At 42.2% G+C, this 23,139-nt stretch overlaps 1 protein-coding gene across 1 annotated transcript; it reads right to left on the bottom strand.

The window, feature by feature from the left end:
• Positions 1-1,078: 1,078 nt before the first annotated feature.
• LOC108787351 (aurora kinase A and ninein-interacting protein-like) lies at positions 1,079-5,621 on the bottom strand. The gene is made up of 4 exons (XM_018556883.1): positions 5,529-5,621; positions 3,297-3,444; positions 1,976-2,068; positions 1,079-1,218 (listed from the first exon to the last, which is right to left on the bottom strand). The coding sequence occupies exons 1-4, from the start codon at positions 5,619-5,621 to the stop codon at positions 1,079-1,081; spliced, it is 474 nt and encodes a 157-aa protein (XP_018412385.1).
• Positions 5,622-23,139: the final 17,518 nt, after the last annotated feature.

The raw sequence follows: 23,139 nt of genomic DNA, 5'->3' as shown, positions 1-23,139 counted from the left end.
CATTCAGTGAATCCAGTGAAGTAGAAAAGTGACACTAGAGGTCTAAAAGACCCCTAATGTCACCTTAAAGAGAACCTGTCACCTGCAATGCACGCAGCACTGGTGAGAAACTGCCCTAAAATCATTAGTCTGTATTGTTTTAGAAAAAATCCCACATGTCCCTTTAAGAAAAAGTATAGTTAATTGGTATCGGCAAGTACATGAGGGACAGTACTTGTACTTGTCTTGAAAAAGTGGTATCGGGACATCCCTAGTTAAAGTCCCTGTTATTTTTTAGGGAGATTTCCCTTCACTTTCTGCCTTGTAGACCAACAGCAAATGAGAGAATATCTTTCCAATTAGAGGGAAATCCCTCTACGACAGTTGTCACAGGAACAAGTGTCCCCATTTTAAGATTTCCCCTCTATTCCTGTTCTTGTTGCAACGTAACATTTTAGGTTTGCCCTCACTTTCAAGTGACGTTGGTGAACCACACAAATTAGAGAGTGAATTTACCTGATTGGAACACAGACTGTAGTTCTAACCACTCACTACTCTATCCAAATAGAAAAAAAAGTTTTACCTTTAGTTATACTTTAAGTAGGTACAGAGTAAAATACATTTCTGACCTATGCTTCCAATACTGCCAGTTATGCTGATTCACCAGCTAGACATTTTGAGTAAATGAGTTAAATTGAGCATACGGGTCAGTTAACATTTCAATTGCTGCATGCTTATTCTGAGGCAGGAATTCAGAACCAACAAAAAACATTCACAGGAGGGTCTCAAATGGTGGCCGATACATTGCTCTCGGTACAAGTCGATATTTATGGGACTAATGTATCTGTGTGTCAGTTCTAAGAATTGTAATTACCTCCCTACAGCCGTCAATTAGGTCCAAACGTTCAGGGCACGTTTCATTCTAATGGTGCCTGTGGGGAACCAATGCCAGCTCCGCGTACTATCATGTAATTACATCAGGTCCTACATGATCTTGACTGTTCATGCACATTTGTATGTTCATTAACAGGAACAGTTATCCTAAGCTATTAGTAAACCAGTATACAGGATTCTTTTTTGGGGGAAATTGTTTTTTGGTTCAGTGCTTTATAACCATATTGCCTTCAGAGTCCTGTGTAAACATGTAAGGCAGAGAATCCTCATCACTCAGATAGCGGGGGTTTCTTTTCATTGGGCTAGCAGTGTCCCAAAGAACATTAGTCCTGTCCTGAAGTGGACCTGATGGGTAACAAGTCTTTTGCTTGTCACTGGCAGCTCTATGAGCAATTACTCTGTTGCCCTGTGAATCCTGTGTGAATAGCTGACTGTGTAGCTGTGATTCTATATATAGGTCTTTATCATGCCTTTTAGAACAAAGGAAACTGATGGAGGAGTCCAATAAAGAAACCGAATTTGGCTTGGTAGTACAGATGTCTGCAGGGCAGCATAACAGATCCTCTGTTCTTACAGAATGACTTTGCAGAAGATCTCTTGGATGAACAAGGCTATCAGTCACATTGCTACTTTCAGCATCGATTTCTTTCCACAACTGTGCAGATTGCTGAATATCACTGTGTGGATTATATGAAGTGGTACTCTTATAGGCAGAAGATGCATCAACATATTCAGCAGATGATCCTACAGGCAAGGGAAAAATGCTGCATTATAATGTAAAAAGACCAGATATTTCCACAAAAAACAAACATTCTATGTGATTTTCTATTATGTTATATAATTTACATAAAGTCCTTGATGCATTTAATCACTTTTCTCAAATGTTAGGAACTTACTAAACAGCTAATTTTTGGAACCATAAAGCCTTGTTTACAATTCATATAAATTCTTTAACAAGTACATACAATAGCAAGGATGTAATAGATAATGCATTCAGTTGCAGGAGTACAGTAAAGTGCTGTAGGTGACATCTCATTTCTGCAGACTGCTCAGTGTTAGGACCTGCGGTATTTGAATTCCAGTAGGGACAGTACATACTTACCAACATTTAGAGGTTCAGCATCATTTTCTTCTGCTTGTCCTTTCACACTTAGACTACTGGGTAAGTTTTCTTGATTTGTAGGCTTTGGCTTGCCTATAAAATATATGCATGTTTTACCACCAGCAGAAAAAAAAAAACATCATTTAGCAATTTTGTCAGTGTGCCCCTATCCATACAGCCCTCATTGTTGGTAGAAGCAGTTGATTGGAAAACCGGTCCTTGACTGACTGATCATTTCTCTAACCGATAAGATGTTCAATAGGGTGGCTGACCTTACAAAGATGTAGAGCATCTAAAGCAGGGGTTTCAAACTCAATTTAATCGTGGGCCGCATCAACATTATGGTTACCCTCAAAAGGTATCTGTAAGACTATATAAATGTATCTAATCTTTATCATAATTGCCTCTGCATTTGCCTATCACTGGTTTTAGTAATAACTTAATACCTAGATCTGAAAGTAGAAGTCTAGGAAACGGCCTGGTGGGCCGGATTCGGCCCCTGGGCCTTGAGTTTGACACATGTGATCTAAAGAGATCTTTCAAGAGCATGTACTGGGGATTGTCGGAAAACCTATACATTTAAGAGATTATTCCACCCAACTAAACCATCCAACACAGGCCACAGTGACATATGAAGACTCACCAAATTGGATCTGCTCATCACAATGGTAGCACATACTACCAAATTACCTCATCCTATAAATAGGATGAAGTTCCAGATGAGCTTCATAAGACATCTATAATGTGTACAGCACAAATATTTACCAGTTGCGGACATTGGGCCTGTGTAGTACATGCGGGCAGCGTGGTTCCACAAAAAGGAGGAGATGTACGTGCCGGGGCTGTAAATAGGCACAGAGTTTCACAGGAAGGCTGCCAGGACCTTGCTGGGGACCTAGTCAGCCTTCCTGTGAACAGAGATGACCGTTTACATTGCCAGCTTCAGTATCGGTGCTTAGTAACGGGGCATTTTTACAAGTACTCATGAAAATGTCCCCGCATAGGCACCAATACCTATATCCCTAGTGTGTGGAGGTTTTTATTTTGTTGTGTTTTGGGTATTGATTGCATTAAAAATAAAATCATTTTTACGAGACAATATCACCAAAAGAAAGTCTTGTTTGTCCTAATATTAGACAAATCATTGCGCTAGGTAAATATCTCTAACAAGACACTTCCTAGGACATGAAGTGTCTGTGGATACAACATGCTAGTAATTGAAACCAGTACATATAAAAATAAAAGGACTACAGTTGGCATTGTAGGATCACAAGAAACCACATATTTGGTTTAGGTGATTGGATTCCGAAGCTGACTTTACCTTTTGGTGTAAAAAAGGCATACATAGATGTCTGTTTGGTGCAAAGCTGTGGTGTTTTTGTTTGAGTGAATTCAATTGTAGCAGAATCAAAATGCCGACTTCTTAAGGGTGGATTAAACTTGCTGGAATACGAGCAGGGGATGACGGTCTGCAACAGAAAACAGAAACATTTGTTACAATATTGTGTCCATTATACTGTACTTTAACATCAAGTTGCAGAGAAACCCAGCCGTCAGCTATAAGCACAAGTGAAAAGGACTGCAGAACCTTTTGAAGAAACCCATAGAAACCGTAGTTGTTCTTTCACTGATCATCATTTTATAAACTGAATTCAGTTGATTGCTAATGATTACTGCACACCAGCATTGTTCATGACTAAATTAGTCCATCAGAATGCTGTCATATCTGAAAGGATTGCCGGTGCATGGAGAGGTTAGGAAAACACAGAAACACAATGAATAAAGTAGAAGACGGAAGATACTTGTCAGCAGGTCCTCAGGTACTGCTTCCTCTTTAGCAAGCCCTCCAAATACCATGATACTAGCAGTCAGAGGCAGTATGCACGGATCTCACACTGCAGATTTGCAGCTGTGAGGCTTAAAAGGAGAATTAGGAGCCGAGTGATTTTCACTCAGCCTCATAATCTGAGCCAACCTGTGACAATGAAACTGTCACAGGTCGGCTCAGTAGATCGGGAAGTGAACACATAGCGGCGCTCGCTCACTTCTCGATCCTGTCCCTGCAGAGAGCCGTGAATGTCACTCATGGCTCTCTGCAGGGATTCCCCCCCCTCCCCTGTTCTCCAGCGCTGAGTGGCGAAACGGACGGGGGAGGGGGCGGGCACAGCTGGCTCCAACCTCTTACCTGGTTTGATGGGTACGCACTCGTCCAGTGAATCCAGCGTTGTTCTCTGGTGATCCGCTGCTCTCTTCAGCCCCGGGTCCAATGCTGCCATCTTCCAAAGCCGCCTGTCACTTCTTGAAACAGTCAGCTGCCAACTCCCCCCCCATTCCCAATGAATGCACACCATGTAGGGTTGCCATCTGTCACGGATTCAACTGGACAGTCCAGGTTTTGAGTCCTGTATGTGCGGTGTCTGGGTTTCAGCTGGACTGAAACAGCACATACATGACTCAAAACCCAGACTGTCCAGGTGAATCCGGGACAGGGGGCAACCCTAGCACCATGTCTGCGATCCTTCAGCTCAATGTCAGTCCCCCTCCAGCTCTGAAGCCATTTGGGATATGCATATCTCTGGAGACATAAGGTGGAGCAGGGACATGTCATTCTTGCCTAGGTGAGAATGGAGGCAGGGTGTGGGGAGGAGTGAAAAAAGTAAATTTAAAAAAAAAAAAGGTATTTTTTTCACCATTGTGGTGGAGGGGGATTGCATTAGGGAAAGCCTATCATGTGGATGAAGGTCTGCTTTAAGTGGAGGTGCAGCTTTTGATATCAGCCACCAAATAACAGCAAAATGGGAGTGGATCTGTGTACCAATGGAACCCTTGCCCATAAATATTAATTAACATGTACTTGGAAGTCTAGTTCCACTCAGGGCCATCCCTAAAATGAGGCAGCCTGAGGTGATTTCCTCAGGCTGCATCTCATTGGGGGACGGCAGATGTGCGTGTGTGGGGAAGGGGGAATGGACAGCAGGAGGGGAAGGGGGAATGGACAGCAGGAGGGGCAGCCACATTGTGCCAGTTTATTAAGAACTCTTTGCAACCTGTAACACTCTGTCCAGCTCATTGATGTCACTGGTTGCCAGGAGCTGAGCAGGATGCTCCGATTGGCTTTCCGCCAAGCTCCTGGCAACCAGTGACATCAGTGAGTGGGAAGGATGGTGGACACAGCATCACAGGTTGCTAAAAGCTCAACCGGTCCGGACAGCATGGCACCCCCAGAACAATCATTCACTGATAGCACCCCACCCCAAGCAGCAAATAGTGTAGGGACAGCCCTTGTTCCAGTGTAGTGGTTGCCCCAAGTGTTGGAGGGAGACATATCACTTTCATAATGCTGACTATAATTCCGCAGAATCAATGTCTGCTGGGATCAAAGTTGATAATTCATTAGATTGCAACTGTAGATCAGAAGCTTGATGCACATAAACAGTTAATCGTTCCCTACAATTCAAGCTCCCTTGCATCCTGATCCCAAAGAGCTCCCACACCCGATAATAGAGATATGCATACACTAAAGCTAAAAAAGTGAATGTAAAACACTCCAGACCTGATATGATCTCTTCTTCAGATCGGCTGTGTCCAGCCACACTCCGCACTCTTCAGGCTGTAGACAGCGGCTACGTTGTTTCTTGCTCTTCATGTTTACAATCAGATACACAGACAAATCCAAGCTACACGGAGCAATTCAAACTCCCGCCAGACGTCCTAATATAGGTGACCCGCTCACTGCCTGTTCCACATTACCAGAGGCTGCCCTCTTACTGCCTGCTCTATGGTATTCCAAGCGACATGTCGGCCATGCTTTTGGTGGGATCTGCTGGTGTGACGCCGCTGACACATGAGGTTTGGTCAAATTAAAATGGTCCTTTGTCCGAGGGACAGCCACTAGTTTTGCATAATCCTACCACGTAATGTCTTTAATATAGGACTGTTGCCAGAAACATACTGCTGCTTACCAGGCTTTAAAGTAAAGTGACCTGGGTGAAAGATTGCTGACAGAAACTTTTTTTTTAATAGCAGAAGAGACGGTAAGTGTTTATAACATAAATCGCCTGTCTGTCAGCAATTTTTCTTTTTTTCTGTGCACTAAGTTGCACCGTCTTACAGATATTGCTCCCTATCATACTCTCCTGCAAGTATTGCCATATATTTCACACTTCTCTCCTGCACACACTGCCCACCATCATACCCTCCGCACCCCTCTTCAATCCATAATGCCTGCTGTCATACCTTTTGTACTCCTCTGCAGCACATACTGCCTGCTGCCATACCCTGCACACTCCACTCCTGCACAAACTGCCCACTATGATGCCCTCCACACTCCACTCCTGCACATACTGCCTATTATGATGCCAACACTCCTCTCCTGCACATACTGCCCACTATGATGCCCTCCACACTCCACTCCTGCACACAGAGCTGTAGCTAGCCTATTTTGCGCCCGAGGCAAGAACAGAAAATTGTGCCAACCCCCCCATGTTTTTTTGAGGAAACTAAATAAATAACAAGGAATTAATGATATTTAAACCCTTTATTTCAGTTACATAAGAAACATAAAGATATGTAACTTAACATAAATAACAACTTCATAAAATATAAACTTACAGTGTAGTTAAATAAGGTATCACAAATAGTGCTTTCAGAATTAAATCTATTTATTTGGATTGAAACAAACTTTAAATTGAAGAATCAAAGTGTTTTTCATGGTAATGTATCCCTCAGAGATGTAACCATAAGTTAATACTTATAGCAAAATAGAATAAAATAAATATAGTGCAATAATGTTGGAGGTTGTGAGAGCTAGTTCACACCAGATCCAGTCAGTTCAGGTTGGCAGCAGCATCAAAAACGCATCTAAAAGACTAGCGTGCGTGTGCAGAAACCTGACCGGATCTGCTCTGCATTTGGTGTGCATTTTTTTAGTTTAACATGGGCTTTCAGTGAGTTCCAGGCATTTGCATGCGTTTTTGATGCGTTTGCAGATCCAGAGCAGGTAAAATAGGGCCTGCTGCAGTTTTATTACCTGCTCTGGATCTGCACGCTGCGATGTGAACTGGAGCTCAAAATACCATTGGAATACATTGGACGCAGTTTTGATCCGGTCTGCACCTGCTCTGCTCTGGATCTGCTCCGCGCTTGGTGTGAACTAGCCCTAAGGGTCGCGGGAGAACACAAACTAGCGCCCTCCCATGACCCAAAGCTCTGTATACCGCAAGTTACAGCTCGCGGTATACAGAGACGCCGCAGCCGAAGTGGATCCCGACAACTCTGTCTGGATCCACCCAGCTGCGGGATTAACAGCTGGCTCCTATCTAGAGGCAGAGCCAGCTGTGCCCGCCCCCTCCCCCGTCCGTTCCGCCAGTCAGCGCTGGAGGATCGGAGGGGGGGGGGGAATCCCTGCAGAGTGCCGTGAGGGACAGTTACGGCTCTCTGCAGGGAGATGATCAAGAAGTGAGCGAGCGCCGGTATGTGTTCGCTCACCTCCCGATCTACTGAGCCAAGCCTGTGACAGTCTCATTGTCACAGGTCGGCTCAGATTATGAGGCTTAGTGAAAAACACTCACCTCATAGTTCTCCTTTAAGCCTGTGACGCACTACGTGCAGAGCAAAGCAAAGCTGTCAGGCATGGAGCTTCGCATGTAGTGTGTGAGCTGAGCGCGGCCAGATGAAGGACTGCATTGTCAGCCAATTGGCTCCCGCGTAATAACCGAATGGCCTTCGCATCTTGGCGCGTGGGTTTATACGCGCAAGCCAATTGGCTGAAGATGACATTTTGTTAAATTATAGTAAAAAAAAAATTTTGACTATAATTTAAATAATAGAGATAAAACTAATAGATTAGATACTAATGTGGAGGCAGGGTGTCACACATATTACTATCACTATATCTCTCCCCTTCTTCTCCACTTCTCCATCACTTCTACAGTACAGAAGTGAAGGAGAAGAAGGGGAGTGATATACTGACTGATTGTCACAGCACTGTACCTGTCTGAAGGCTGCAGCTCTCCCTCTCTGTCAGATTTGATCTCACAAATCATACATAATACAATCTCAGCAATACATTATACACTGTATGTATAATATATTGCTGGGATTTGTTGTATTCCTATATAGCTGGTGGTATTCTGCATTGCGCTGTATAGAGGACTACAAATCCCAGCAATAATACATTATACAGCGCAATGCAGAATACCGCCAGCTATAATGTACTATTGCTGGGATTTGTATTCCTCTATAGCTGGTGCCATTCTGCATTCATTGCTGTATAATTTTACACTTTTCATTTCACTATATTGCACACCACACTTTTTTTTTCTTTTTTACTTCCATCGTTCCAAGCTTCCTCCTGTGATGGACTACAATCTCAATACAAACTAGTAGTCCATCACTGGAACCATTTTTTAAAATGTATTTAAAAAAAACATCAGATTAACCGATTAATCGAACATAATAGTGGGCTAACTAATCGATTTTGAAAATAATCGTTAGCTGCAGCTCTACACTGTGTGCTTCAGTATGCGCTGACCCCACTCTTTCATTCTACGTGGCCTACCACTTTGTGGCTGAGTTGCTGTTGTTCCCAGTTGCTTCCACTTTGTTATAATACAACTAACAGGTGACCGTGGAATATTTAGTAGCAAGGAAACTTCACAGATGGACTTATTGCAGAGGTGACAACCTATCACGTTACCACGCTTGAATTCACTGAGCCCCTAAGAGCGACGCATTCTTTCACAAATGTTTGTAGAAGCGTCTGCATGCCTAGGTGCTTGATTTCATACACCTGTGGCCATGGAGGCGATTGGAACACCTGAATCCAATGATTTGGAGGGCTGTCCCAATACTTTTGGCAATATAATGTATTTACTAAGAGGAAATGCTGCTACAGCGCCACCTGCTGTGTATTTAGAATAGTTCCTCCAGTTTAATCTGATTCTGTATTCTAACATCCCTTTTCAATCCAGTTGATGCCTGCTTTCTTTGCATGCAGATGATTCATGAAGCTGTCATCAATCTTGTCCTTAGTTGGACAGCAGTGTAAGCAAAGAAGTCTGTTTGCTGTCTGTTTCGACAATTGAAACTGGGGCAGAAACTGATTGAAAATCCAAAATGTTTATGGTTGTCAGGATCTGGGAAATCTTTCAATAGAGACACCTGTTGTGGTGACAATTGGATAAGGGAGGATTTACTCTATTCATACAGCTTGATAACTTTAGAGAGATTTTGTTCTTGCTTCCCAGTGTGTCAAAGGAAGAAGACAAGAAGTAAAGGAAAATCTCTTAAAACAGAAAGCAAAATTTTCATTTTTTTTAAATAATTCTCTACTCCTCATGCATGAATGGTATATACTCTGTGACTACAGCAAACAAGGATGCATGCATGATTAGAACATATTCAAATGAATATGTACTCTCCCAGACCTATGTAATATCCCTGGTTTCTTTTCTCCCCGCTGGGCGCTGTTCCAGGACGAGAGCGCTGTGAGCGGCCGGCGTCTCTCCTCTCACACCGCTCAGCCGCCTATCACAGCCCGGCAGAGCGGTGTGGGGGCGGAGACAGCGCTGTCACAGGAGGCTGGGCTTTCCTTCTCTTTTCTGTACCCTACTTTAAATATAATCACCCTGTGATCACTGTTACCCAGGTTTTCCCGAGATGCTATGTCTGCAACTAGGTCTGCATGTTTGAAATTATTACATTTAGTATAGCATACATCCTACTGTATTATCTCATGACTAATGCTGGGCACACACCTTACAACCATCGCAAGACTTTTGTCTTGCGATGGTTGTAAGGTACTTAAAAAAACGTACGATCTGCCTATCTTGGACAGGCAGATCGTACTTGCGATGATCGCAAGCCGCGCCCCCCTGAGGGGCAGGCTTCCGATGACCGCAATGCCGAACGGGCAGTGTGCGCTTGCGCACACCGGCCCGTCCGGCTTTTATCTTACGAACATGCTACACACCTGCCGAACATCGTACGATGCTCGGCGGGTTTTCGAACATGTTCGTAAGTTTAAAGTCGTGCGACCTTACAGTAGTAGAGGTCGCACGGCTTCCACACACCTTACTATAATCGTACGATCGCGGGATTTCCCGCGATTATTGTACGATTATCGTAAGGTGTGTGGGCACTCTAAGGCAAACATTGCTAGACTTTGCAAACTATGTTCAGGCTGTGCACTATTACAGCATGATTTGATTTTTTTTAAACCCAAAACTTGACATTCTCTGTCACTGAGAAATTAAAATAATGTTTTTCTAGACATGGAGTTCCAGAGAAGCTGTATCGGACAATTCTTAGTCCTCAACTTGCTTCAAAAGAATGTGAAACATGCACCTAATGATGGTACAGGATCATTTGTTCAGCTGCTCATGAGCCAGTTATTGAGCTCCACTTTGCTTTGTCTAGAAGCCATCTGTAAACATGGGGGTCTTTCCTCCTGCACTATTTTTACTGTTTAAAGCCCATTCCGTGTGCACCTTACTGTAAAGCTGGTGACAAATTGATGAGTGCGTTTGTCATCTGTTTTGCTTGCCTGTTTTGGTGCAGTGATGCATGGGGGTCTCAGCTACCATTGTGCTCCAAGATGGAGGCTCTGATAGTTTAGAGTTAGGACCGCACTATAAGGGGTGCCTTGGCGCGGCTGTGCGGCTTTCACATTTTCTGCAGAAGACGTGTATCCAAACCTCTGTTATTAACCTTAGTGGTGAGACAAGTTTATTTACATGCTAGCTTGTGAGTGTGCCAGGAAAACTTTTTGCTATTTTCCTCCTGCACTAGTCGCACACAAAAAAACAAGGATTATACAACTATCGCAATCTAATAACTACAACAGGACTGTAAGGTATTTAAAGGGTTATTAAACCCTCAGGTTTTTTGCATATCTCTACTGCTAGAAAGCAGTAGAGATATGCAAAAACGTAAAAAAAAAAAAACCCTTTCAAACAGGTTAAGGCCCCATTCACACCTATGCGTATTGTAATATGCGCGTCTATCGCGCGACCGTCACGCGGTTTTTTTACCGCGATTCGCGGTAAAAAAGTCGCGCGACCGTCGCGCGATTCCAAAGGCTACTTGGCAGTATACAAATGGAAAACGCGCTACAAAACGGTCAGGTGTGAATGGGGCCTTAAACTTACCCGTGTCTTCACCGCACGCTCCCGTCCGAAAAGCTAAAACAATCTCGGGCGGCCGCAAAGGATCTTGGGGCGGGAGCATGCGCAGTTCAGATTTTTGGCCAGGAGACGAGGAGAGACACAAGGTAAGTCTATGGACGGTGTGCACCCGCATGCAGACACCGTGGGACAGGAAGTGCCAGCAAGCACAAAGGAGTCAGCGCTGGATCGGAGACCTGCAGCAGCGCTGGAGGGACAGATGAAAACGACAGGAAAGAAGATCGGATTAAGAGACATCATTTAAGGTAAGTGCTGACATTAACTTTGGGGGAAGGGAAAAAAATCATACTTTAATGTCACTTTAAATGCATTCCAGGGAGATCAATGATATCATGATATATAAAGAACTCAAACACTATGGCTGGTAAGTCAAGTAAATTCTTCTAAATTAAAAGCTACATTTGCTCAGCAAACTGAGAATTGAGGTATGTATGATTTTGTATTTCCAACATATAGAAGAAACATATTACAGCTGTTTAGGTAAACAGGTCATTTGTTTAATGTGAAGAAGATAAGGAATACAGGCAATTCAGTGGATACACAAGTTCCTCAAGTGGGACTTCAATCCCCAGAAACAAGAAATGATTCTACAAAACACTAAGGCATCAGAATAGCACTGGGTGGCTTACAAAATCAAGGCAAGTACGGAAGCCACTTATGTGGTTACTGATTAAGCAATAGCTTTCTCCGTACGTTTGTTTAAAAAAAAAGGCAGATATAACGTAATGTGGCAGACACCTTATGGCACCATAATTAGTTATGTGCACAATCTTAAAATAGTGCTAAAGCCTATTTTTTTTTAAACACCAACTCATTGTTACTTGTTGGTCTAGTACAGTATAGTAAATGATTCCTTCCTGCACATTTCCTAAAAACTTACTATGTTCTTATTATATCAGGGGCAGGGCCCTCCTTATCATCTTGTCTTGAATTGTATTGTAAAGTCTTCTTTATAGGGCTCTGGCCAGCTGGAAGCACTTTTGTAGGTCCGTATGCCACACGTCCTTGGCAGCGAAAGGGTTAATCGATTAATTTTGATTAATTATAACGCACATACAGATCCAACTACATTGGCCTATACACATACAGCACAGCGATGAAGTAATAAAATGAAGTAGGATCACACTAATCCAGAACGTTATTAATCTCACGTGACCCACTCAATATGGCCGACGCTTGAGTGGGGCAACTCAGAATAATAACGTGCTGGATTAGTGTGATCCTAGTTCATTTTATTACTTCATTGCTGTGCTGTATGTGTATGGGCCAATGCCTTGGCTGGTACTCATGCAGAAAGTTTCAAAAAAATGTAATCGATCAAAATTTTTTTAATCGATCAAAAAGTTTAACGATTAATCGAGAAATTAATCGTTAATTTGCACAACCCTACTTCTTTATATTGTAAAGCGCTGCGCAAACTGTTGGCGCTATATAAATCCTGTGTAATAATAATAACACCCCTGCATCCTCTTGCTTTCTGTGCTGCTGTGGCTAAGGGTTGGGGTGGGGATGAGCGTCTCAGGCATACATTGTTGCATTAGATTGGGGTAGGTTTTTAATCTGCCAGACTGATTGTTCCTCTCCAGTGTTGTCATGTGGTAGCACCTGAAGTACTTCCCTATTGCAGCTACCTACACACATGGGGGTAAAAATAATCCAAATGAGCAAGTCTGCCACAAACTAGTAAGTAACAAAGTATGTAAATGGCAGTTTGTATTATAAGATATGGATCGTTTGCACAAAGTGACAGACTAACATTCATATTAACTTATTAGTAAAGCACAGTCACTGTGGGATTACTAAATGAGACCAGTCAGTTAAAAGTGATATTAAAGTCAAAAGGTTCTTAAACTATTTCAAATGCTGATAAAATCACTTACAATGAATTCTGTTCCTCGATGTTTAAATGTTTTAATTCCTGCAGAATCAGCTAGGCCCCTGAGCACTGGTCCTGACTTCCTGTTTTACAGTAACTCCTTTCTCAAGCAGAGTGCTGTGGAGCCACCCTTGTGTGTGTGCTAATACGCTGTGTGTGTCGCCACAAACACAGCCAATCAAGCTATTCCCCTCACCCCCTCTCCTCCCTTCCCCAAGCTAGTAGATGAACAGTTGCTGGAGTCTGCACTGTCCTTTGTAATCGACAGGAAGTTCAGGGAAGCTGAGGTGAGAGACTTGAAAGCAGCTGTTCAGAAACATGGTGTTTGGGGAAAAATGTAAAGCAATGCTTTGCTGGGCAATGTTTATTTCTTTGATTTGGATTCATTATTTTAAAAAATGTTTGAGAGTTTAATACTACTTTAATGAGCAGATATCCTATTACCATAATTGCTTGTAGTCTTAAACTTCAAACTTGCAACCACTTGGAACTTGGCTTTCCATTTGGCCTTGTCTTTTGCCAGGTTAATGTTCTTCTTTACGTCATTATTATTATACAGGATTTATATAGTGTCAACAGTTTGCGCAGCGCTTTACAATGTAAGGAAGACATTACCGTCCGAATACAAATCAAGACAAGATGGTAAGGAGGGCCCTGCCCGTGAGGACTTACAATCTAAAAGGGAGGGGCAAGTGCTACATGAGGAGGTAGCTGTGTGGGGATGAATTGTCTGACAACGTGATGGTTGAGTGTTTAGGTTGAGGTGGGATAGGCTTCCCTAAAGAGATGAGTCATACATGCCTTTTATTTTTTGGATGTCATCCATCCACCATACTCTTCTCCCATTACTGTTCATAACCTTGTTCTCTTCCCTTCCAGATGAGTTTCTTGTGATATGGCAAAAAAAGGGCATTTTCTCTTAAATATCCATTCAAACAGACATGGTGCTGCTTCATTGACTCTTTGCAGCACCTCTTCATTCGGCACAATGTCCATCCAGCTGATTTTCTTTTTAGAGACATAGGCGTTGAAATAGGTTGTTCACTTTGCATGGGAATTTGCAATTAAGCTTAGTAAATGAGGTAACATTCTGCTGACTTCCATCATTCAATCATGTGAAAGGGAATATATTTTTTTGACAAGGTATTCTTTGCAAAGTGAATTTTCACTACATTCACTAAGCAAAGGGAAAATTCCCTTGCAAAGGGAACATCCTATTTGCATTTATTAAATAAACCCCATTGTCAGATGCATAACTTTAGATCATGGGGCCCCACAGCAAAATTTAAATGGGGTCCCTCAGCGACCTCCCTACTGTCTATAAAAGTCAGGTAGCAGGAGAACTGTCTGACCTTGTCTCCTGCACATTTTATGTCAGCTCTTCTTGATGTGAAATGTCACAGGGGGTACAGGGTCAGTGTCAACAGCAACTTCTGCATTCCTTAATGGGCCCCCTTCCGCCCCCAGTCCCCATAGCAGCTGCTATAGCTATTGTTACGCCAGTCCCCTTTGTGAGGGAAATGGTTTGTTTGCCATACCTGAGAATAGACCATACTTGCTTTTGTAGTAATCTTTTTGTTGTCCTTAAAAGGAGATTGTTCCTCATCAGCTCATTGTGTCTCCAAACATTTTTTGGCCCCGGCAATTACAGCTCTGACTTTAATATTGTTCTTCAGGTTTTTATTGATCCATATTCCAAGATATTGAAGTTGTTTACTTGTTGGTTGCTTGGTTAATAGGTTGGAGTTGGTTACTCTTCTTTATAACTCGGTGTTCTTGGTTACTGTTCTTTCATTTTCTTGTATTAGTTTTATTTCTCTGTGTTCTTTGTGGGATTCAAACATGCTTTTTGTCTTTTAGGTGTTTATTTGGATGGAGACTTCTCTGCCCTTTTCTATTATTTAATTTATAGTAAGCAGTTGAAGTATTCCTCAGATACTGCAAGCAAAACTGTAATATCTGCATAGCTTATTTTCTGTATGATCTTGGATTTATATGCTGGAATTTCAACACCTTCACAAATACCTTGAACTTGTCTGTACAGGTACTGAACAGCAGCGGAGACAGAACATATCCTTGGAGCACACCTCTTTCTACTGTTCTTGCATGTTTGTGTTTCCTGTTGCTTTTTCATCTGATTTTGCTAGCAGGGTTTTCAGCGTGATGATGCTCTTAGTGATGTAGACCTTTGAGTGAAAACTGCATTGCAGTGAGTCTATTTTGACTTGGAGTTTTGCACTTATGTGGTTGTAGATTATTATTGATAGAAACATTAATGTTTGTGGTATTAGGACTATTGTCCGATGCTCTTTCGCATTTTGTGGTTTGATTTTTTTTTCCCCGGATTGCTATAAAAAGTAATCTGTAGCCATTCACCGAGAATTTCCTCACCTTGATAAATGCCTCTTATGATTTGAGCACACATCTTTAACTTATTTCTTGCTTTTTTAATGTATTAGATTTGTATTTATAATCAATGTCTGTGGCCTTATTGTAACCCATGCCTTGTATTATTTTTATTATCTCATGGCTCATTATTTTTATAGCTTTCAGGTTGTGGGACATCCTTCCTGGATCTTACACTTCTATGTAGTTCTTCCATCTGCTGTGTATCTCACTCTCTGTATTGAATACCTTTCCTATTGTCAATTCCATTTTCATTTATACATTTTGGTTTTAGTGTTATTTTCTTTACTTCCATGTACATTTGGATAACCTATATTACTTTTAAATAAAAGCACAGAATTAAGATCAAGAACTAGCTCTGGCCTCCCTCTTAACTTCTGGACAATCATAGAGGCTGCCACAGATGGCAGAATTTTTTATGGCTGCTGGCCACCTACAACAGCAGAGAGCCACAAGTATGCCAAGCAGACATAGAGAGTCGACTATTTTTATCAACCGTGCTGCCATATTGCCAAGTACACATTGATCTACCCAACAGTGCCTGCAAAAAGCAGCTCTGGTGTTCACATCACTTCCTAAATGACCCAGTGCTGGACCAGCAGGAACCTAAATACTGACACACACTTATGTACTACCCCCATAACGGGACTACACCCACGAAATGAATGGAGTGACACTGGACCCATATGATTTTGTGCTGGCCGCCACTGCTATAATGTGCACTTCTCTGATATGTACTGTACCTCTGAACTGACTGCCACTGCACCAAAGTAATAGTGCACTTCTCCAATGACTGTCACTGCACCCATGCACTTTACTCACATTCTTCACTGACTGCTACTGCACTTCTCCACCCACCGCCCCTGCACCCATGCATTTCTCCATTACCACCACTGTGCTCACGCACTTTTCCAATTAACATTGTCAATGGAACAGGATGCCATTAGGGATGAGGTTCGGATTTTCTGCAACCATGGGCTTGAGACAAATCTTGTGGGTTGTATATTGATGATCCTGTTGAATTTAGGTGCAGATTCTACCGGGAGAATTTTTTAAAAACCATAATGCACTGCACGGCCTATGAACTTGCCAGCCAACAGGCTTTAAAGGGCCAAATAGGGGGATCTGAGATACGCTAGCCCTATAAAAGGGAGGGCAAAGCGCAGCCATAGTGCCAGTAAATTGGATGATGTAAGAAAAGTTATATTGAAAAAGCTGACAAACTGCATAGAAAGAGATTGGGGTCAATTAGGAAACTGTACATTAATTCTGATTTGGCAATCAACTCCTTTGCTGCATTTTTTTCGTTATTATTGGGGACTTTTTTTGTGTGTTTGATTTGAAGTCTGTGGATACTTTGTTTCTTAATCAGATAATTTTTATTGAGTTTTCTTTTAACAACACAAAAAGTAAAAACGAGCCAAGAGCAAAGTGCATAGGAATAAGGAAACATGTACACACAGTGCATTCAGAAAGTATTCAGACCCCCTTCACTTTTTTCAATGTTATGTTGCAGCCTGATACTACAGTTGTTTAAATTCTTGTTTTTTTCTCCTTAATCTACACTGTACCCCATAATGACAAAGTGAAAACAGAATTTAAGAAATGTCTGTGAATTTATTAAACAGAAAAAAAACTGAAATATCACATGTACTTAAGTATTCCGACCCTTTACTCAGTACTTTGTTGAAAGTACAGCCTTTGAGTCTTTTTGGATATGACCCAACAAGCTTTGCACACCTGGATTGGGGGATTTTCTGTCATTCTTTGCAAATCCTCTCAAACACAGTAATGTTGGCTCTGAGCCGACCTGTGACAGTCTCATTGTCACAGGTCGGCTCAGATTATGAGGCCGAGTGAAAAGCACTCACCTCATAATTCTCCTTTAATAAAACAGTTTCACTGTTATGTTACTTAATAAGAAAATCTGATAAAATGTAAAAACAACTGTTTACCCCATTAATTTTATCTTTAAAGCAAAGCTTCGGTGGTGGTAGTGTTTTTTTTTAAACCTTGAATAGTAAGCACCTACATATGCCTTATGTCAGCTCTGATCTCATTAAGATGGCCATACACCTATAGATTGTCTGCAGATTTTCTATGGTCAGATGGAAAAAGTGCAACAGATTCCTCCATCTACACTAAACTGTGTGGATGGTGGAATCTCCCGCTGGGCCAAGCTTCACTACCTTGCTAGTCGGCCCAGCTGGCTATCAAAATACCTGAACAATCTGATTGAATGCAGGCACTGCTCAAGTATTTTGACAGCCAGCGAGGCTGACTAGCAAGATACTGACACCTAGGAGTTTTGTTGCGCATAACTAACGCTCAAGACCAGAAATCCCATTTATTTCTATAGCCCCTGTTCACACCTGAGAGTAGCGTAGTGCGTAAAAAAAAATGCCTGTCACTGAAAAAAGTACATGGGCTTCTTTTTGGCAGATTAGTGTGTTTTGTCCCCACAGACTTAATAGGAAATGCTCCACACAATTATTTTTGCACATTTTTGTGCACTTTTTACATGTTTGCCCATTGACAGCATTGTCTCACAATCTGCTCACAAAAACACATGACTTAATGTACGTACGTAAAATACACCAAAAACAATAACAAATGTGCAGTAAAACACATGTAGAAGCAAGCAAAAATGCTGTTGCCTAGGTGTGAATGCAAGATGAGCAAAAGAAGAGCGCACACTAAGTGCTGCATCAAACAGGAGCATTTTAATTGGTAATTAAGAGCACCGATCACGAAATCACGATCTCAGTTGTCATTTCAGGGGTAGCCAAACTCCGGCCCTCCAGCTGTGGTGAAACTACAAATCCCATGATGCATCTCTCTCCGGCAGTCATGTGTGGCTGAGAATTTTGCAAAGCATCATGGAATTTGTAGTTTAACAACATCGGAGGGCCGGAGTTTGGATACCCCTGCTCTATTTCTCCCTTCATTTGCCGGAACTTTTCATGGAGATTTATATTCAACTACACAGACTCTAAGTTGTGATTGGTTGTTTCTCAAGCCTTACAGAGCCAAGGTGATGTGTGATTGGAGGATCTGATGAAGGGGGTGAGCCCTTCAAACGTGTTATCCGCTGACATCCCGGCGGTGTACTTTGTTACACCGTTTGGCTTTTTGTTACTTTTTCTACTGATTGATTCATTTGGATCACTCTGAATGTACATCCTGTTGTGGGATAGCTGTTTGTGAGTAGTTTTTATCATTGCTTCGATTATTAAACTTGTTCCTGTCTAGTTAAGAGTGAGAGTTTTTCTGATCTGTCAGAGGAACAGCACCTATGAGTTGTGTCTGTCTATGAAGAATTGGATCAGCACTGACAAGCGCCGGAGAAACCTTTTTGGACTTTGTTTTAGGTGTGAATGCAGCCAGGCAACCCCAAGCGTGTTATTTGTGTATTTTCAATGTTGCCCTTGAAGTCGCATGAAAAAGTAAATAAGGTTTTGTTTTTTTTGCATTGGTACATGTTCCCTATAGCAATGTCCAATTTCCCATGACTTTTTTTTTTTTTTACAGCAGTTTGTCTATTATCTCTTAAAAATGACCAGGATTTAATAAAAAGATAAATAAATCCCATAGCTTTCAATGGAATTTGCCCTAGGTTTGTGTACACTGAATTTCAAACAGGATTCAATGAACCCTTGGAAAATGCACCCAGGCAAATTCACCCACCCCTATACACCATGTACCACAAACTGCTACATTAACAGTACATTACAATACAACAGTAACAACACAACAGTGCTGCTATACAGTACATTACATTCCCTAGACTGATGGACTCTGTCCACAATATTGTACATTCATACCACATGGAAACTTTTGAAGATTTCAGCATTTGTCCAATAAACACTTTTGCTATTTATTTTAACCCATACATATAAATGTTTTGAAAATGTATCATACATTAGCAAATGTGCAAGGTGCTTGTAAGGATAATGGAGAATGGGGTGGTTAATCTGATTGTGTCATTAGCTATGTAGCTTAGCTAGTGATTTATAATACTTCCGTGTGAACAAAGTTTTTCATAAAGCTTCAAGGGAAGTGCAACTCTAACATTGTAGCTGTGCCAGATTCACGGAACTATTTTAGATACCCATATAGTATGGCCCTGAATTGGGCATGAAGGACAGCAAGCAAGCACACACCCAAAAAATTAACCTGGCCAGTTAGACATAACCATATAGGCTCAAGTAATATAGCAACAATAGCACAAGACTCATCTGAAAAATAGCTGAATTAGTATTCTGCAGCCACTGTGTTATTTTATTGCTCTCCAAAGGCATAATTGCATTTATCAGCGTACAACACAAAAAAACATGTTTCTATAGCCCTCTGCATGAATATTAAAATTTACATTAACAGCTACCATATTATTGGTTTGCTTGTACCGTGCAGCAGAGTGTGCTAACCCCCCCCCCCTCCCCGGCTGCCAGTTACCCCAGGCTCCGCCTTCCCCCATGCAGGCCCGGGACCAGCACAGTGGGTCTCCACTTGATCCGAGAGAAATCAGCAAGCTTCTAGTGTCACTGTGCACATTATCTGGCTCCGGTAACCAGAAGAAGCAGATTGCTGCTTCATCAGCTTCTCTGGGGTCCCTGGGTGACAGGGGTCTAACAGACCCCTGATGTCTCCATAAAGAGGACCTGCGACATCATATTTGCTATTACAGAGGGGGCTTGATAGCAATGATAAGAAACCTGACCAGCTCGAGACGCTGACTCGAGTATAAGCCGAGGGGGGCATTTTTCAGCACAAAAATTGTGCCGAAAAACTTGGCTTATACTCGAGTATATACCGTAATTGTAAAAAATAAATAAAATAAAGTAACGTATAAAACAATTTTAAAAAGTGCACGCCGACATGACCCCATCTTTTATATTTGACCAAAAAATTGGGTATTATATTGTTTCTGTGCACTAAATTTTATTTTATTTTATCCTAAAAGTACTGGTTTGATAAACATTTCTTTTTATTCTATAGGGCTTCTGCTTTCAGAAAATATAGCATCGTTTGGGGGGTTTGAAGCTGTTTTTCTAGCCAAAAATTCAGATTTTATCATGTGCGTACAAATATTAAGAAATTGCTTTGGACAGCAAGTGGTTAATGACTAATGTTATTACATTATTAGACTTTTATCATGGCCCATATACAGTATATGTAATAGGTAAATCCTATATTCAGCCATGACTACAGATTGATGAAAAATGGAATGCAATACACCCTGTTTACGGCACCTTCATAGGCAGCTCAGGGGCCTTTTTAACAGTTGTGGCTGGGAGACAAGTGATTAAGCTGGTTGCTCGGACCGGTTTACTGTGACCCTGTGTTACTTGTGACTCTCATTACTGCTACCAGTGATCTCATAGCCTCTGCAGTATTTAGTCAGCTGGGGCCTGCACAGGTGTTAGAGGGCTGCAACCTGGGGAGATCTGGTAAATACCTGGCAATTAAACCCTGTGCCTCGATCACATCTAGGCCAAACATGTAGACATCTTAATCCCTACTCTTCCTATTTTCAATGCCTGGCAGTTCCACAAAGCCCAGAATCTCATTTCCTGGTGACTACAGTCCTTGGATTGTGACAGTTTGGAGTAGAAATGAGAATCTTCAACTTTCTTCTGGTGGGATGGCTTGGATCCCTGTAACATTTGGGATGTTTGCTACATCTTTACAGTGTTTATACTCTATCTGGAACCAAGTGGATAATTTAGTTACCAGAAGTTAAAAGATTGCAAGATGTTTTCAAAATGGACGAGCTGCAGAGCGAGTGACCTGCTATCATCTATCCAGTCTCACCAACAGACGTTTGCTACATCCTATATAGGGTGAATAAAGCTGGCCATACACTACGCGAATTTCGGATGGTTCCTCATGAACCGGACGAAATTTGCAGTGGGTGCCGCTGTCGGTACCCTATCAGCCGCCAGTTGGAAAATCTTCGAACAAACGGTGCTTGCAGCCAATCAGCTGCAAGCAATGTTCCTGTATTCTGACAGCGGCCGGCAGTTGCTGTCAGAATACAAATGAAACAGCAGGGGATTCATCCATCCATGGAGGAATCTGTTCTATCTTTTTTTATTCAGCCCATGGGTTAAACGGAAAAAAAATAGAACAGTGTATGGCCAGCTTAACACCATGTTTTCCAGAACGCTGCAGCCTACACACATGGCAGATACATCAATAGTGCTGTTTTTTTACAGTGCACATGTCCAAATATTATTTACGGATGGGGTTCAGCTTTAAGCAGAAAAGCCTGTCCCCTATCTACCTGCAGCAGCGGAATGGGATGTTTTTTCTCTGTGAGGAAGCAGTGACCTCTCTGCAGATGCCTCCTGCTGAGTCAGAGCTCACCAATCAGCAAGGGGCATGAGCTTTGCTGATTGCAAAACTATAGGTGTGACTGAGCAGAGGGCGTGTTGGACCTCTCAGAGAGCCCACTGTACTACATACAGAGAGCAAAGGTCCCACTTTGCAGGTGCTTGCAGGGGACAGGCTTTTCTACTCAGGCTGTAGCTTATTAAGAAACAAAACCAACTGTATAGCTGGCCATACACCTATAGATTATCTGCAGATTTTCTATGGTCAGATGGGAAAAGTGCAACAGATTCCTCCATCTACACTAAACTGTGTGGATGGAGGAATCTACCACTGGGCCAAGCTTCACTATCTTGCTAGTCAGCCCGCTCGCTCTCAAAATACCTGAACAGTCTGATTGGACGCAGGCGTTGTTCAGGTGTTTTGAGAGCGAGCGGGCCGACTAGCAAGATACTGATGCTTGGCCCAGTGGGAGGTTCCTCCAGCCACACAGTTTAGCGTAGATGGAGGAATCTGTTGCACTTTTCCCATCTGACCATAGAAAATCTGCAGATAATCTATAGGTGTATGACCAGCTTAAGACATTAACCAGTGTTTGTTTTGATACACCTGGAATGTATTTACTTTATTTAATCAGCGAGTTCAACTGGGCTTTAAAGAAGAAATCTGTGCCAAACTTTTATTAACCCTACCAATGGGGCTATCCCTACACTGCAAGGGATAAAGTGACATTAAAGCTGGGATACCCCCCCAATACTGCTTTAAGGACTTACCTTATGTGATGCCTCTTGATCCGAACAGCTTCTTCCTTCCACTCCTTTTCCAAAGTCCTTTCAGCGCTGGTGCCGGTCTCTGATCCAGCACAGACTCCTCGGGTCCCACTGAGTCTGTTGTGCGCACTTCTGCCTGCCTAGCTGCATCCAATTGTGTCAGCGGTGCTCTCCTTCACAGCGTTCGGGAGTCGGGACATCTGCAGCAGGAGGGAGCAGCGCTGACACAGGTAAGTTTGTTGGTATTTGACTTTTTTTTTTTTTTATGTTGGGACATATATCTACTGTTTACTAGCAGTAGATATATGCAAAAAAACAACAACTTAATTCTACTTTAACTGATGGTTTTCCTCTAGTTCCTTCAAGCCTCGCTCCCTCTCAGCTGCAGTGGTCTAAGGATCCTCGCGTCATCACGTACAAAACACTGAGGGGGAATTGGTCAAAACTGGAGTGGACAGAATCTGGAGCAGTTGCCCAGGGCAGCCAATCAGCTTCTCTATTCAGTTAAGATTTAAAAGTGAAAGAGAGAAGCTGATTGGTTGCAATGCACAGCTGCTCCAGTTTTGATAAATTCCTCTCTGTGTATTGCATGTG

Source organism: Nanorana parkeri, unplaced genomic scaffold (genome assembly GCF_000935625.1).
Source record: "Nanorana parkeri isolate BGI_ZX_2015 unplaced genomic scaffold, ASM93562v1 scaffold257, whole genome shotgun sequence".
Classification (NCBI taxonomy): domain Eukaryota; kingdom Metazoa; phylum Chordata; class Amphibia; order Anura; family Dicroglossidae; genus Nanorana; species Nanorana parkeri.
The sequence above is the reverse complement of the archived record's forward strand: the minus strand, read 5'-3'. Positions and strand labels throughout refer to the sequence as shown.

Excerpts from the sequence above, each read along its gene's own strand:
- LOC108787351 (XM_018556883.1), bottom strand. The coding sequence starts at position 5,621 with ATGAAGAGCAAGAAACAACGTAGCCGCTGTCTACAGCCTGAAGAGTGC. Across the intron at positions 3,445-5,528 it reads TGAAGAAGAGATCATATCAG|ACCGTCATCCCCTGCTCGTA; the intron begins GTCTGGAGTGTT and ends TTTCTGTTGCAG. Across the intron at positions 1,219-1,975 it reads TGCTGAACCTCTAAATGTTG|GTCCACTTCAGGACAGGACT; the intron begins GTAAGTATGTAC and ends GTTACCCATCAG.